The sequence below is a fragment of the Mastigoproctus giganteus genome, chromosome 1 (assembly GCF_048544385.1).
Source record: "Mastigoproctus giganteus isolate SK-2022 chromosome 1, ASM4854438v1, whole genome shotgun sequence".
Classification (NCBI taxonomy): Eukaryota; Metazoa; Arthropoda; class Arachnida; order Uropygi; family Thelyphonidae; genus Mastigoproctus; species Mastigoproctus giganteus.
The window spans coordinates 190,694,880-190,711,839 of record NC_143575.1 but is presented as its reverse complement, the minus strand read 5'-3'; the positions used below and the strand labels follow the sequence as shown (position 1 = coordinate 190,711,839).

Genomic DNA, 16,960 nt, shown 5'->3' with positions numbered 1-16,960 from the left:
ACAGCAACAGATGGAAGTCTGTTCCAGAACTCGACTACCCTTTACCCAGCAGGTAGTTGATTGCTATAACAGACTTCCATCTGTTGTGGAAGTTGATAGCTTAAATAAATTTAAGGCTGAACTAGACAAACATTTTGAGTGACCAGATGGGTGAAATGAGAATTGTTTTTTTTTTTTTTTTTTGTCTGATGCTGTATAAGCTTGCTTTCTTGCATCATTTGCCTCAACTAATGCTAATGCTTAATAAGCTTGCTTTCTTGCATCATATGCTTCTACTAATGCTAAAAACAGAAAGTTCTATGTTTGCCATAGACCCAGTGGATTTTATAACCCTGACTATGTAATGAATCAAAGTTTCCATTGAGCCAAATGGTTTGGGGAATGCATAATAAGGAGTGGGCAGAATACTCATAAATAACACTGGTAATGGTGACTATCACAATTTTTTTTTTTTTTTTTTTTAAAAGGAAACTCTTCTGTGTTAAAAGAAACCATTTTCCAGAAAACAGAAATCTGTATTTTCCAGCATGACTATACCACTTTCCATGTTGCACACAATGTAAGTAAAACATTCATACTATTATTTCATGCTGTTTCTATTATACAAAATATAAAACAGTATTAGACTGTTTTGTCTTTAGGTAAAGAATTTCATGCAGGATTCATATACAGTGATTATTATAGCCAGGAAACAGCCCTTACATAAACTTCATATTAGCATTAGTAGAGGCATATGATGCAAGAAAGCAAACTTATATATCATCAGCCAAAAACAAAAAAAAACACCCTTTCCATTTCATTCATCTATTAACTCCAAGTTTGTCTAGTTCTTCCTTGAATTTATTTAAGCTGTCAACTTCTACAACAACAGATGGAAGTTTTGTTTCAGCAACCACCCGCTGGCTAAAGTTAAATTTCCACACATTTATTCTACAACTGTCTTTCCTCAATTTCAATTGATGTCCCCTCAGACGAGTAATCTGGGCAAGAGGAAGAATCCCATCAGCATTGAGCTTGCTCAAACCATTCAAGGCCTTATACACTTCAAAAATTTATTGATAAAACTACCAGCAGTTCAGACAGAAGATTTCTGCAGAGCAGAAATCTTCTGTCCAACAAGATAACTGTTATTCATGTCGAATATCATCAACTAGGCCAGGGGTGGGCAACCTTTTTTGAATAAAAGGCCATATTTATTTTCGGAAATAGGTGGAAAGGCTGCACCGATCCTTTGAACCACTATATAAAACACTAAGTGTGTTTTACGAAGTAAAACATACTTAATTATCAGTGTTAAATTTTATTACATATAACTATAGAAAAGGCAAATAAATTTCAATAAAACATACATATTTACAATATTCTCATCATAATATATCCACCTACATTTTATATGAACACAAAATTTAAAAAAATATAATTATAAAGATAAATTATTTTCTAAATTGTTATTCAAATGAAAATTTATAGTAATTATTTAACATTCTCTCTGTGTATTATACAAGAATAATTAGAAAAAACTGTACTATTGTAAAAAATAATTTAATATGAGTTAATTAATGAGTTGAAGATTTGATGCTATGGTGGTTGAGTTGTTTACCAAAAAAGGTGTCTCGGCTGAAACCACTTCGATTGCACATTTTTAATGAGCTAAACTCATCAGAATGCAGTTTCAGCCAATACATCTTTTTTGATAATTAACCAATGAGGTTTTTGGGTTTGTTTTTTATTAGATAACAACTGGATATTAGGCTCCATCTTAGTTGTACGCAACTTGAGTTGGTCTTCTAAATGAATATCAGATATTTGAGTCCTTAAATGACTTAATTTGTGTAAGGTATGAAAAAGTTGATTCGCAACAATACGTAGTTGCAAAGCAAGACAGCAGTCAACGAGCATGTTGATGTAAACGTGGGTATTCAACTGCATTTTTCTGTATTTCAATAGGATCTTTTTTTGTATCAAAAAAAAGTCTTTATCATATTATCTTCTCCTAATTCAATTAATTCCATCTGTAGTTCCGTGGGTGCTGTCAGGATATCAACTAAATGCAGCTCATTCGCCAATTTGATTTCTAAAGTATGTTCTTCGAAATCAGAAAATCTATCATTGTATTCTTCAATTAGCATGTCCAATACGGTTATGTAGTCTTTGAAAGTGTCACATACAACATATTTCTGCTCCTTTAACATATTTTTTAAATGAGGGAAATGTTCTCCAGATATTTCTGATTTAGAGAAAAGAGTTTTGTAAAAAACAAAAACACATATGGTTGTCAAAATATTCACAGTTACAAATATGCACATAAAAGCAACAGATAAAAAATCACATTGTCACAATTTAAATTTTAAAATAAAAAACTATTTTCGTCAAATTATTAACTCTGTTAAAATATTTTTTTATTTTAACAAACTTAACAGAGGATTAGAATTTTTCTTTTATTAAATATCTTTTGTTTTTTATCATTTGTGGTACATAAAAACGATTTTTAAATAAATAGAAAAAGTTAAACATGATATATTTGTATTTTCCTTTTTTAATTATCTGAATAATGTTTCTATATTGTTTTCCATTTTACCGCATAAATTCCAGGGCACCCTGGAATTTAAGCGGGAAATTAAGGGTTTCCCCCCTTAATTGACTGAACCAACTGAGAATGCATAATCAGAGCAACAGTGTGCTTGAAACTGATAAAATGATACTGAAAGTGAAACCAAAACTTTTGTTTTAATTTATTTTTCAGATTTATAAGACACATTAATTTCTAAATCTCATAAATAAATTTTCTGTTCATGCTTTGGATGAACACAGGAATCAGGATTCAGGAGCATACAATTAGTGTAGATGTTTACTAGGATAACGTCATAATGCACCAAAGATGCAAAACTGTACATAATTATGGATGTATGTACATATATTGGACATATGGTATCAGTATGTTATATACAGTAGAATCTCGTTAATACAAAGTTCAAGGGACCTAAATTTTCACGTTTTGTAATAACGAGGTTTGTAGTAACGAGGTCCCCCAAAAGCGTCAAAATTTTACCTTTATTATTATTTATTTATTATTTTTTTTCTTTTTTTGGCACATACTATATATCTAATAATAATAAATAATAATAATATCAAAATTAAATAAATTAATAAAATAAAATAATTAAAAAAAATAAAAACAAAAGCCTTGTGTATCAATATAGTAGGATTAACACACTTTTTAAGGATTTTATTTTATTTGTAAGATAAACTACGAGAAAAGCAATTAACAGAAATGAAAATATTGTACGGTATATATTTTGATATGTATAATATTTAAGTATCACAGTAAAATAATTAATCTAAATATAAAAGGAGATACAATCTATTAACTTTTTGATAAATTAATCTAATTAAAGAAAGAATCCAATGTTGTTTGCACAATTTTAGTCTTATATGCATTTTTAACTACAGCACAGACATTATAAAATGCAATAGTTGTTTCTTTATCAATGTTACTGCAGGCCAACACATTCTCTATTATGCTCAATGTTTTGGGCATCTTTTTTAGATGGTAGTGTGTGTGTGTGTGTGCTACTTCACTTTCGCTGGTAACAAAAACATCATCGTTTTGCTTGGTGCTTAGTAGCTCTTCTGGTGTTGCTTTGCTGTGGTAGAAACTACATGTACATTCACAAACTCTTTAAATTTGACAACAAAATCCATAGCTCCTTCAGATTCCCCATTCCTCAATATTGCTATCACAATCATCTACTGCACCATGTTTTTCGATGATATTCTCTCCAAAGCCACTCTTTCTGAAGCAGTTGATTATTACACTTGATGCAATACTGTCCCAAGAAATAACAAGATTATGGATAACATCCAAGACATTCCAGTTTGGCTGCAAATTGTTCCCTGCTTTTATGTTGTTGATCAAGTACCTCATCATGCGGGCTCTGTATGCTCTCTTGAGGTTATAAATAATGCCTTGATCCAGTAGTTGCATTAAACTGGTGGTATTGGGGGATAAAACAACAGCCGTATATTTGTCAACTTAAGTGTCTCTGCAGAATGTACTGTACAACGATCTAGAATCATCAAATTGTTCCTTTTTTCTGAAACCATTCTTCTGTCCACTTTTGATAACCAAGACTGAAAAATTTTGACTGTCAAGCACTTCTGTTGGCCACATAATCACAGGGAAGTTGGTTAACTTCTTTAAAACATCTTGACTTAGAAAACTTATCAATCACCAGTGAGCGTTTTGTATTGCTATTTGAATTGCAGCATAACAGAATAGGCCGACCGGGCTAGCCGGGTGGGTAAAGTGCCTGCTTGGCAACCCAAAGGTCGCGGGTTCGAATCCCGCCTCGGGCTTGGATCAAAGTACTGCAAAAGCCTTGGGAGGTGCATTATGGCCACGGAAGCCGATGCGCCAACTACCAAAAAAAATAAAATAACAGAATAGTGAGTCTTTGTTTACTTAATTTTCCGTCATGACAAGACTCCTCAAACAGCAAATGTTTTGTTTGGCAGCAAATTAAAAAATAAACCTGTCTCATCAAGATTAAAAATATCCTTTGCCTCCTAGTTTTCAAGAATGGACCGTATAGAACACAACCAATCTGTTGCCTTTTCCTTGTCAACTAATCTAGACTCGCCGCAAAAATTTCTCGAAACCAAGTTATTCCTGTCTTTAAATCTTTGGAGCCAGCTACTGCTGCATTTGAAGTTGCTAATTCCATGTTGCTAAGCCAGATAATTTGCCTTTTCTTGCAAAATCGGACTTGATATTGGCAAATTAGATGCATGCATTTGTTGGTGCAACTCAAAACATTTTGTTTCAAGCTCCTTGTGTTTTGAACCAGGCATTTGTTTGCTGTTTTTTTATCACTACTCCGGTGTTACACATTTCAAGTGTTTTTGGTTTTTCATTATTGTAGATGAAGTAGGTAAAGGGATGTATTCTTTTGCAATGTCTGTTTTGCTAAGTTCAGTCCTATCAGCATCTTGTATAATTTTCAGTTTAATTTCCAGGCTCAATTCCATCAGTTTACATTTTGTAACCATAACACTGCTAGAGGAGATTTAATATAAACAAACTTTAAATTAATTTAAAGACACAAGTTACGAAAAAGACATCAGCTCAGATAAAATGGCACAAAAAATAGATTACTGTATACCAGCGGTTCCCAACATTTTTTGACTCGTAATATTTTTTCAACGTAATATTTTTTTTATCACGAACCACTAAGCCTATATTCTCTGAAATCGTATAATATTTCTGAATTTTTATTATAAAATATTTCCAGTACTACGTTTTTGTAAGCGACATTGCATAATAATAAAAATTATTATTAAGTATTATTTATACTGTACTTGGTGAAGTAGTTATGAATCAGCCCAAACAGGTTTCGAACAGGCTAAGGGTAGAAAACTTGCTTCTTGTCTAGTTGGTAACTGAGCATTCTGGTCTCTTGCCAAAGATATTGGCCACAATTTTTGCCCCCATCTCTGTTCCCACATCTGTCTAATCCAGATGATTCTATTGCCACTTCAACCAAGGATAAAGCTGACCTGTTAGCATCCTATTTTTCTTCCAAGTCATGTATTGATGATCTTGGTAAATCACCTCAAACCATTCCCAGTATACTCCATTTGAATGCCTCCTGTAGTCTTCGGTCAAGAGGACGTCAGAAGGATTTTAATGAATCTGATGCTAAGAAAGCTCCAAATCCTGGTGGTATTTCTCCACTTGTTCTCAAAACCTGTGCCCCCGAATTTACTCCTGTTTTGTGTAGTCTTTTTTTCACTTTCTTATTACAAAGGTTTTTTTTTTTCCTTCTGCTTGAAAATTTGCCTTATATCCAGCCAGTTTCTAAAAAGGGTGACAAATCCCTTCCATCCAATTATCGTTCCATTGAGATTACTTCTACTCTTTCCAAAGTAATGAAGAAATCAATTAACTGCCAACTCTTAAACTACAGTATCTGGAAATCTTTCATCTGATCAATGATTGCCATTATGGATTTTGTCAGTGTCATTCCACTGGAGATATTCTGGCTTAGGTTACCCATCTATGGACAAATTCATTGAAAAAGTTTGGTGAAACTCAAGTCATTGCTCTTTTCATTTCAAAGGCTTTTGATCGTGCTTGGCATAAAAGTCTTCTAAATAAGCTTCCATCCTATGGTTTCCTAGCTGTTCTTTGTAATTGAATATCCAGTTTTCTCTCTGACTGCTCACTGTGGGTGATGGTAGACGGCCCTCTGTCTTCTAACTTCTCGACGAATGCTGGTGTACCCCAAGGTTCAGTTCTTTCTCCCACTCTTTTCCTCTTGTATATTAATGACATTCTTCCATTGACCAGAAATTCTATCCCTAGGTTTGCTGATTATAGCACATTGCATTCCACTTTCCATTTTAGAAACCTTGCCCTGCTCAAACAGCTTCAACTTCTCGAGTATCCACTGCAAAATACTTAAATGCTGACCTTCAGGTAATTCTCCAGTGGGGCAAAGATAACTAAATTTCAATCCTTCTAAAACTCAGTCGTGTCTTATATATTGCAAAAAGGATTCTTGTGCTTATCTTCGATGACACTCTTGATTTCTAGGCAAGATATTGGGGATTACCCTGACTTTCAATCTCTCTTGGTATAAAGCACATCACAAATACTGCTTCCTTTGCATCTACAAACTGGGTTGTCTTTCGCTCTCGGCATTACTTTTCTCCCAAACAGCTGTTCACTCTATACAAATCGCAAATCTGCCATACCATGGAATATTGTTCCCACTTCTGGGGCGGTGCCCCCAAAACCTCTCTCAGGCTTCTAGATTCCATTCAAAAGAGGGCAGTAGGTTAATTAATGTCTCATCCCTAACAGAGTCTCTCCACTCTCTGTCTCCATAGACTTTCTGTTTCTGTTGCATGCCTTTTCTATAGATACTTGCATGGGCATTGCTCTTCTGAATTGGCTTCTATAATTCCCCACTCTTTCTTTCAAAGCAGTCTGAACACATGCCGCAACCAGTCAACAACCTTTTACTGTCTAAGTTCAAATCTCACAGAACCAATTTTTCTTCTTCCTCATTTATCTTCAGTTTTCTTGAACAACCTTCATAAGTATTTCCTGAAAATTACAATCTACAGAAGTTCAAGTCCAGTGTCAATAAGTATCTTCTTTCATTTTTTCAATCTTCAACCCATGCACTGTACTAAGTACTACAGGTTCTAAAAAAAAAAGGTACTATACATAACAATGATCCTTGAGAATGAAAAAAAAATCTAGTATGGAAAACATTTATTTAACATGATATACTGTAAGATAGTAAACTAATTATAAGGAATTGTTAGAGATGTGGTTTCTTTCTTTGACAATTCTTTACCTTTATTTAATTTTATTTTACTTTGTCTATTATTAGTTACATTTTGTAGTTTAAAATAATATACCTATGTAAATCTAAGCAGATGCCATTACAGAATTTTCAGTGCAAACCCCCTGGAACACTTTCGCGAACCCCCAGGGGTTTGCGAACCACCAGTTGGGAACCGCTGCTGTATACTGTAGCAAAAGATTCTTTAATTCTTTAAAATGCTGATTATCTGAACTGTTTTTTAATTGACCAGTTTTGCTAATTTGATTTGTCCAGATAATCAACTTTGTTTTATGACTGATGGATGACACAGTAGTGCTCTAGCATCTGTAGTAATGACACTTTCAATTTTTGATTTACCAGAACTTTTATTGTTCAGAAAACATTTGCACTCTTAGTTTTTTTATTGTTAATACATGTAAACATTCTTTTAATTTTATCTCATAAATTATTTATAAATTAACTGTAGTAGTTTTTTCCTATTGTGGAAAGACCATTGGAAGTTGTTAAAGTGCTACAATGCTGTTTGATACAGTTCATATAGCTATAAATATAAAGAGCATTCTTTAGTATGGGGAGGCATTAGTATGAATGTTGCTTCATTGAAAGCCAACCAGGCTAGCCAGGTGGGTAAAGTACCTGCCTGGCAACCCAATGGTTGCGAGTTTGAATCCTGCCTCGGGCTTGGATCAGAGTAAAATGCAAAAACTTTGGGAGGTGCATTATGGCCCCAGAAGCCGATGTGCCAACAACTAACAAAAAAAAAAAAAAAAAAAAAAGCTTCATTGAAAATATATTTTTGCTGTGGTAGAAACACAAGAAACAGATGTAGTTGTGTTTAGTCATGCTGGTTAGTGAAAACTGGAACAACTACAAGCCAAGTTCCTATGAGCAAACTTCTCATTCTGTACAAAAGTTTTGCGCAAACAGGATTCTACCCCATAAAGTGCTTCAGCAAGCACTTTATACACTATAAATAATTACATTATGACAGTAGAAACTGCAAATCAGATGCACTGTATGATGAATATTGCAAGATTGAGCCTGTATATACTGCCATGAAAAATGTATTGTCCATTGTTAACTGCTGTGCTTATATTTTAACAGCACTAAAAGAGTTACAATGAAGTTGTAAATTCATTGTAACTGTTTTAGTGCACTTTGACCATATGGCAGTATGAAGTAAAAAATGGAAACTAGAAACTTTTTTTTGTGTTGTTACTAAACAAACCAAATCTGCCTTCTCATTAGCTGTAAGGTAAATTTGCTCTGTTGTTTAAATATTTTAACTGATGTAAATTGATATATCTGTTATATGTCATTTTCTTGTCTCACTGTAATTTAGTTTTTGAATCCTCCATGACAGTATAGTAGGGTTTGCCACTTGTCACTCATTTGGAGAGCCCTGGGTTAAAATCCTGTCACAGACTGGATAATTCTTTAAAAGTCTTTTCAGTTAGATTGTAGAAATCCAATATCAGATGGAGGGTAGGGTTTATACTCAGAGTTATTCCAGTTGTTTCAGCCAGTACAATGTTCAAATTGACTTGTGAACCCATTTGGACAGAGACAATATACACAATAAACCACAGGATCTAGCACACTATGACTAAAGTAGCTGATATATGAAAAGCAGTCACCCAATCATTAACCAACCAGCCAGAGCCATCTTAAACACTTGGAGCCTAATTTTTTAACTTGGAGCCCTAATTTTTTAACTGTCCTCCCCATATATTATTATTATTATTATTATTAGCTATATGGTGCAAGGAAGCCTGAGGCTTATGCTGCACCAGCCAGAAAGTGATCATCAAACCTTGGAAATTCATCCCTCTGTTAAATTACATAAACATGAATGCCTACATGATCAGAATTTCCAGAATTGCAAATGACTAACTGTGGAAGAAGTTTCAAATCATTGTTACCTTGGGTTATGGATTGACTACAGTCTTAGTTGGGCAATGCATATAACAAATTTGTACAAAAGAATGAGATTTTATGTGTACTTTTTTTACTACGTTAAGAATAAGTTAAATCTTAGAACAAAAGTTATATTATGCATTAGTGGACTTCCAACTCAATTATTTAGTAAATGTATGGGCACGAGCAAATATAACTGAAATAAGGGTAATAAACAACTTAATTAACAGGATTTTGAGACTTTTAATGGGGACAAACTTTAATGGGGAAATATAAAATACTTTATCCAGTTCAAAAACTGAAGTTAAATTTAATCTTGAAAAATCTTAACACTATTTTTGAAGAGTCGAATCTGCAAAGAAATGTCTCACATAATTTAAGGAACCCAAAAGCAATTGTTTTGCCTCACCCTAGGGTACTAAACAGATTTGGAGATAGGCATACAATGAATATAATAAACAACTTGTTGGCTAGTGTAGATTTCAGGCTCTAGCTCCAAATTAAAATTCTTAATAAGAAAATTTTGATACTCAATGATACAGTAGATTAGAATTTTTATACAGGTAAATTGCTATCTCTGTTTGCAGTGCGGAATGTACTGTGTGTTGTGATTTCATTATCTTTTTTGTTAGATAACAAATTTATATGCAAAAACTTGTAAATGAAGAATTACAACTTGTTGTCAAGGAATTTACTTTTCTTAACAAGTTCATTCATTGTAAACAAATTATCTTGATAAAAATAAATTGTATTGTATTATTATTATTATTATTATTATTATCCATATGGTGCAAGGAAGCCTGAGGCTTAATTTGCACCAGCCAAAAAAAAATTCCTGAATTACCCTGTGTGAGAGAGAGAGAGTCAGAAGTAGAAGGGAATCACCAAGAAAGAGAAGAATGATGATATCCAGCTCAGGGCCCTGGGTGTGCCAAGCCCATACTTATCTCACATCTGAAGAGTATAGCCCCTAAAGGCAAGTAGAAATAGATATAGCCCCTAAAGGCAAATATAAATAGATATAAAGATTATATGGGTTGGATATTTAACAAGAATAAAAATTGATCTCTTATACGCTAATTTTTGCTAATTTCTTGCTTATGCTAGAATTCTTACTAATTTCTTTTTTGTTTAAACTATTGGTTTGTGTGATGTTGTTTTAATAAATATTTTTCATTTTTTACAGAGTTTTCATAAGTTAGCAAATTAATTGCAACTCTATGCAATGCAAACGCATTATACTATTAGAAGTTAAAAAATGTATATAAGGCTGGTGCTTTTTGTATATATTTGGTCTTGGAGATCTTGGTCTATCAGCTTTCATTTTGATCAACTGCAGAGCCTTTGCCCTGATTAAAATAATTTAGTCACCAGTGAATTTAGCAGATTTTTACTGGTCTAAAAATCAGTGTACATTGCTTCCATACTGTGATTTTGAAAAATTGGCATTAACTAACAAAGAAATACTAAGTAACTAAAATACTAAAATATTCATATTGTTGCATTTTATGTATTGCAGGACTTACAGTAATGGAAAATTGCATGCTGTATCGAAAAATATGGGACTTTCAGTATGGTTATATGAGCCCATTTCAGCTCTATGATGAAGCAAAAAGTAAGTTTACAAAATGTAAGTCTACAGTGTAATCAGTGTTACCTAATGCACTGATGATAGATGAAAATAGCTATACTACAGATAGCACAAATTTGAATATATAATCATTATTTGTGTTAGGAACTAGTTTATAACAATGACATTGAGTTTTACTAGATTTTACTTGATATTTTACCTCATACATTGATATTAGAAATGCAGATAAATACCCCAAAACTGTACTTTTAATAAACGTAATGAATATTAAATAAGTAAACAATATTGTGAAAGTATGTAGAAAATAGCGACAATAAACAATTTTATCTGAAGCATTCCACATGCTGTAGCAATCAGTTATTTATCTTATGCTGACACGTAACAAGTATCAGCACCTTTCATTTTATTCCCATGCTTGGATTTTCTTTTGTTGTGTGTATTTATTTCTCATGTTTTCTCTATTACTTATGTCTTTTCGAAAATAAAGTACTGAAACAAAATTAGTTAATCTGACCTGTGAGTATGTATATGTAGTATGTAAATACTGCTGCCGAAAACTTCAGTAAAAACCAAGTAAAATGCTCTATGATAGAATAAAGGAACATCTTGTTGCTTTATCTATGAAAAATTACTTGATGCCATTTTATTGCCAAATCCTAAACATCATGGTAACAGCCAACACCGAATGAGATGCAAGAAAGCCAGAGGGAAAAGAAAAGAAGCAAGGTTTACACAAAAATTATAAATAACACCAAAAATGAAAAATAACATTAAAACTGTTAGTTTTTGCTGGTTTTGTTTATTTATGTGCTGGCTTGAAGGGTAATAACTTTGTAAAAAAGTGTTGTCTTGCATTGAAAACTGCCTAAAGATAGTGAGTTTTTTAAAAAAAATGTATTTTCTGAAGGTATTCAATAAGGACTTTGAAATGAATGAATTCAGTGAAATATTATTTCAAAAATAAGTTTCATTATTGACGGAAATATCAACATAATTTGTAATATTTTGATGGCAGCATAAAACAAAAGTTGTTTTTAATACACATTTCTTTTACAATATTTGTGAAAACCATAACTGTTGCTTCAGTTTTAGGACAAATAGTGGAAAAAAAATTTGGGAAAAAAAAATGCTGAGTTGTTTGTATAGTAACATATAGTGTTTGGTACGTGGAAGCAGTACACAAAGCAAAATGTTAAGTATATAGGTACAACTGGTTTGATTCCACTCTAGGCATTTCTGGAATCAAACTGTTGGCATTTGTAACTATTCATTTGGCTAAATTTTATGAAAGTTTAAAATTATAACTATCAGAATACGGCTTGGTGTGAATTAATGGAATTAATGTGAATTTTGGTAAAATTGAACTATCTTACCATCAAATTGTATACTTGTTTTTTACTATATGATGAGTATGGAGAACATAAGGGGACATACTAAAAGTTTTATTTTAAATTAAACTTTTCATAACCTTAAAAAGTGACAGGTTAAAACAAATTATAGTCTAAATCTGATACTTAGATGTTGCTCTAACAAATTTTTAGTGTCACATATAAATAGTTTATATCTATGACATGTAGAATTTTTCTGCCTTCCATATATGAAAAGACTTTTGTTTCTTCTTTTTTCAACTTTTATTTTCTAAATTCATTTATAAATATGGGTGCCAAGTACTTTGATTTTAGTCACAAATAACTTTTGTTTGTGACTAAAAGAAGTCAGAAGCTAATATGCTCTAAACCAGCAGCTCACAAACTACTCAGATCTATGGACCCCTTCAAAAAAAAAAAAAAAAAAGTTTGTGGACTCCTGCATATATGTATAAACACATTACTCGATATCCCTTCTGAACATTTTGCGGACCCTCTGGAACTGGTCATACCCTTTCTGAATGTTTCGCAGACCCTCTGGAACTGCTCTACAGACTCTAGTTTGCAATACGCTGCTGTAAACCATTTCAATTTATTTACATTTATAGAAAAATATGTGAACAAAAAAAATTTCTGTCTATACAATAAAAATAGTTATAAATTTGTACAGCATGCAGTATAAAGAGTAAAGAATAAAGGAAATTAGAAGAATTTATCCACAGATAAATTTTTTAAATTAAATGCTTCTGCAAAGCACATTCATTGATAATCCAATTAATACTCTAGTAGGCATACATTTAAAATTAATATTACGTAACATTTACGGTTATATCATATATTGTTATTTGTTTGCATTTAACAAATTTTACTGGTATTTACATTTTTAACCTGTAGCACCACCTTTTAGCCATTATAAATGTTTGCAGTTGTTAGTGCTTAATATTTACTAAAATATGTTTCTTCAAAACTTCAACACAAGGTATACCTCTCTAAAACTTAGAAAATTTTAAAATCTGGCACATCTCAATTCCCATTGGTGCTGTGCTATATTTTAAAGATTTTACTGTAGTATCTAAAATTTTCTCCTCCTTGATGTTTTCTGCTCTTTTGTTTAGCAGATCATCAGAATTTCTAAAATATTCTCCTCTTTAGCTTCATTGATATCAGTCAGTCCCCCCCCCCTCCATTGTGATGTTTTTCAACATTTCTTGTTTTACATATCCTTCCCAAAATTTTTTTTTTTTTAGCATCTTTCATATATATCTTTGTCCCCTGTCACTTTCTTTTGTACACAACATAGATTTATTAGATTTTTGGCAAAAATTTCTTATTTTTCTCTTTTTTCTGACTGCTGCTTTAACTCCTTGAGTCCACCATGCTGTCCCTAATTTCTTGAGTCCACTATGCTGTCCCTAATTTCTTGTCTTTGTGCACATATATCTATTATATCTTACATTAAATTTTTACATTTCTGTCATTTATCTAAAATCATATTAATGCCAGAAATATCTCTATTTATATCTTACATTAAATTTTTACATTTCTGTCATTTATCTAAAATCATATTAATGCCAGAAATTCCATTTAAACAAACTTTCTGTTTTAAAGCAGGATTTCTGAGAGATTGATTTTTGTGAATTTAAAAATTTTTTTTAAATACTTTTTATTTTTGTTACTGATTACCATTTTTAATTTGCTTAATACAAAATGATAGATCACTTCAATCTCAAATCTTCTACATACTGTTTTCTACACCCAGTTTTGTTTTAGATCCTTTACTATAACGATATGATCAGATATGCTTTCCTTGTTTCTGTTATGCTCTCTACGCATAACTACCAACTCTACAGATTTTGGGTGGAGAATCCATTTTTTTTTGTTCAATTTGACTCCTTCATTTTACCTTAATAATATACAGTAGATTCTCAATTTTCCAGGATAGATAGTAAAAAAAAAAAAAAATCCCGGATAATTGATTCCCCAGTTACTTCAAAAATATCAAAAAATGTTCAGCAACCTGTGTAAAAAATATGCTGATAGATAAGGCTTTACCACGCACTACTTGCATGTATGATGCTTCTCTTTATTTTTTATGATGTTGCGTATGGTTTGGCAACTATCATTATAATGGTTCATTAAAGATTTAATGGATGCACCGTTTTAAACTTTTGAATAATTTCAAGTTTTTGTTCGATTGAAAGCACAAATATTTTGCATTTATCCATCATTTTCGCGATTTAAAAAAAAAATGTATATATATTTACTATAAAAAAAAATTTGACATCCGTGATATAAATAACGAAACAAAATTTGTCCTTTTGCAGTGTGACGGAACACAACAATCCACAAGACATACTAAAACATTTGTTCTCTCTTTTTTTTTTTTTTTTTTTTGAGCAGCGGGGGTTGTGGGATAATAGGTACATTAATCTTCCAATCATGACTTATAACATCGCTTCTTGTCACTTATTTGTGACTTGCAAAACATCTGTTTATAAACAGATGCGAAACATTCTATTTATTACTTGGGATTTTATGATTTCTGGTTGATTTTCTTTTCTTTTTTTTTAATTTGGAGTTTTGAAGTGTCCCGGTTAATCTGATCCCGTCAAATCGAGAGTCTGCTGTAGTTAATCATCAAGAATTTTTGTCTTTTTGCAAAAACAATTTTTCTCTGTCTTTATCTTTTCACAAAAAAAATAGTGAAACTTTGTTAAAATTTGACTTTTTAAAAATTCTGCTTATTTTTATTAATGAATTGGATGTCAGATGTGCTAGTCTATTCATAATAACTGCACAATCCTACACCAACCGTTATTAAATAAAATAAATAGCGTTGTGTTATATTAAAATAATAATGATACAAATAAATGAAATAAATAGAATGATATAATTACACCGGATAAAACTGATAAAAAGGTAACTGTCTATACAATAAAATATGAAATTTTAAACTGCAATGAATAAATTACAATAAACAATGTAGAAAAAAAAAAGAAAAAATAAAACCGATAAAAGTGCTAAAACACCATAGCTTTCAGAAGCATCCACCTCCTTTTTCAACAGTCATTGCAATGTACAGACAGTTACATTTTTATTAGTTTTATCTAGTGTAATTATATCATTCTATTTATTTCATTTATTTCATTATTATTTTAATATAACACAACACAATTTATTTATTTTATTTAATAACGGTTGGTGTTAGGATTGTGCAGTTATTATGAATATGAATATTCCCAACTCCAGAGCCTATTTGAAGACTTGCTAGTCTACATTGCAAAACAGAAATGCAGGATAATAACCTTGCTCTCTATAATGTATGACCATTTTCTGATAATCATGGGGTGCAAAATTAATTAACAGCATCTTTCAATCAGATGCCAAAGTAATAAAATATAAAATTTTAGAAGACATACATGCAAAATTTCCCATGTACTGTCATATCTGAAAAAAGGTAATACAGTTTGTCTGGTATACTGTGTATGTAAATGTGATTTTTAAATTTCAAGTATTGGGAAATGCAACTTAATCAGATATTTGCAAACAAAAGGACAGCATGCAATGGAAAGAAATTCAAAAATAGATGTAGCATGTTGTGACAATGATTTCATTTGTACTGAATGTTTATTTGCATCTTTTGTTATAATAGAACATAATCTTTCCACGAGTTGTGCTGATCATCCAGGCTCATTGTTCAGAAATGTTTTCCTATACTGCAATGGAAAAAAAAAAATGGTTATGGAAGAACAAAAACAACAAGCATTATTAACGAGATTGCATGGATAGGGAAAGAAGAGGTAGTGATGGCTTTCAAAAATGGGTCATTTATCAATTGCTACAGATGGCAGTAATCAAAGTGATTCCATACTTTATCCCATTGTAGTTTATTTTGTAATAAAAAAAAAAGTCAAATTGAAACTTGCTCTCGGTAGCATCAGAAGGTGACTGTAGGGTACAACATAGGTCATTTTCTGAAATATGCCAGATTCCTTTAAACAGCTGTGTGGCACATAGTGATGATAATGCATCTGTTATGGCAGGCCCTAAAAATGAGTAGTTTTAACCTGGTAGCAGATGCATCCTGCATTAGTGTCAAAAAGGGGCAATGTGGAACCTGAACGGTTCTCGAATTTGTTTTTTTTTCCTGAAAAACCTTTTTTGGTTTTTTTTTTAAATTCTGTTTGTACGGAGGGTTGATTCAGCCTTTTGATAACTATTTTGACAGTCCTTTAAAACTACGAAATTCTGTGCAGCTACCACCATCGATTGTGTTCTGTTTGTTTTCCCTGCTCATGGACTATCGTATGACATCGCAATTTCTATTGAAGTAAAGTCTGCTGCAAAACTGCCAAGTCGATCTTGTCCCATTCCTGCTAGCAGATTTTCCACAAACCTTCAACAGTTCTGGGGTGGTTTCCGAGAGCTCTTTTCAAAAGTCTGAATGCACAAAAATCCATGGGTGCAGCGTCAGGTGATTTAACAGGTATATCTTCAAATGGGATCGAGCAAATACCTGTCACCGCTTCCATTCTCCGAAAAAAGGATGGATGGAACATGACTGTGGCTGGATGCTTTATTCTGGTGCACCAGAACCGTACAATGTGGGTATTTCACGTTCAAACAACGGCTGTAGAACTTCAGTCTGGTAATACACTGAGTTGACTTTCACGTTTTTAGCGACTCTACGCAACTCAAATTTGCTGTTATAACAAAAACTGGTTACA

The 16,960-nt window shown here is 32.1% G+C and overlaps 1 protein-coding gene across 3 annotated transcripts in view; it reads left to right on the top strand.

Annotated features, from left to right (window-relative positions):
• LOC150091388 (DDB1- and CUL4-associated factor 6-like) overlaps positions 1-16,960 on the top strand; it is a 405,008-nt gene that overhangs the window by 24,301 nt on the left and 363,747 nt on the right. For all 3 annotated transcript variants that reach the window (XM_090375313.1, XM_090375305.1, XM_090375299.1), the window contains exon 2: positions 10,795-10,890. In XM_090375313.1, coding sequence (XP_090231439.1) covers positions 10,806-10,890 — 85 coding nt within the window. In that variant the 5' untranslated portion in view covers positions 10,795-10,805. The remainder of the gene's footprint in view (positions 1-10,794; positions 10,891-16,960) is intronic.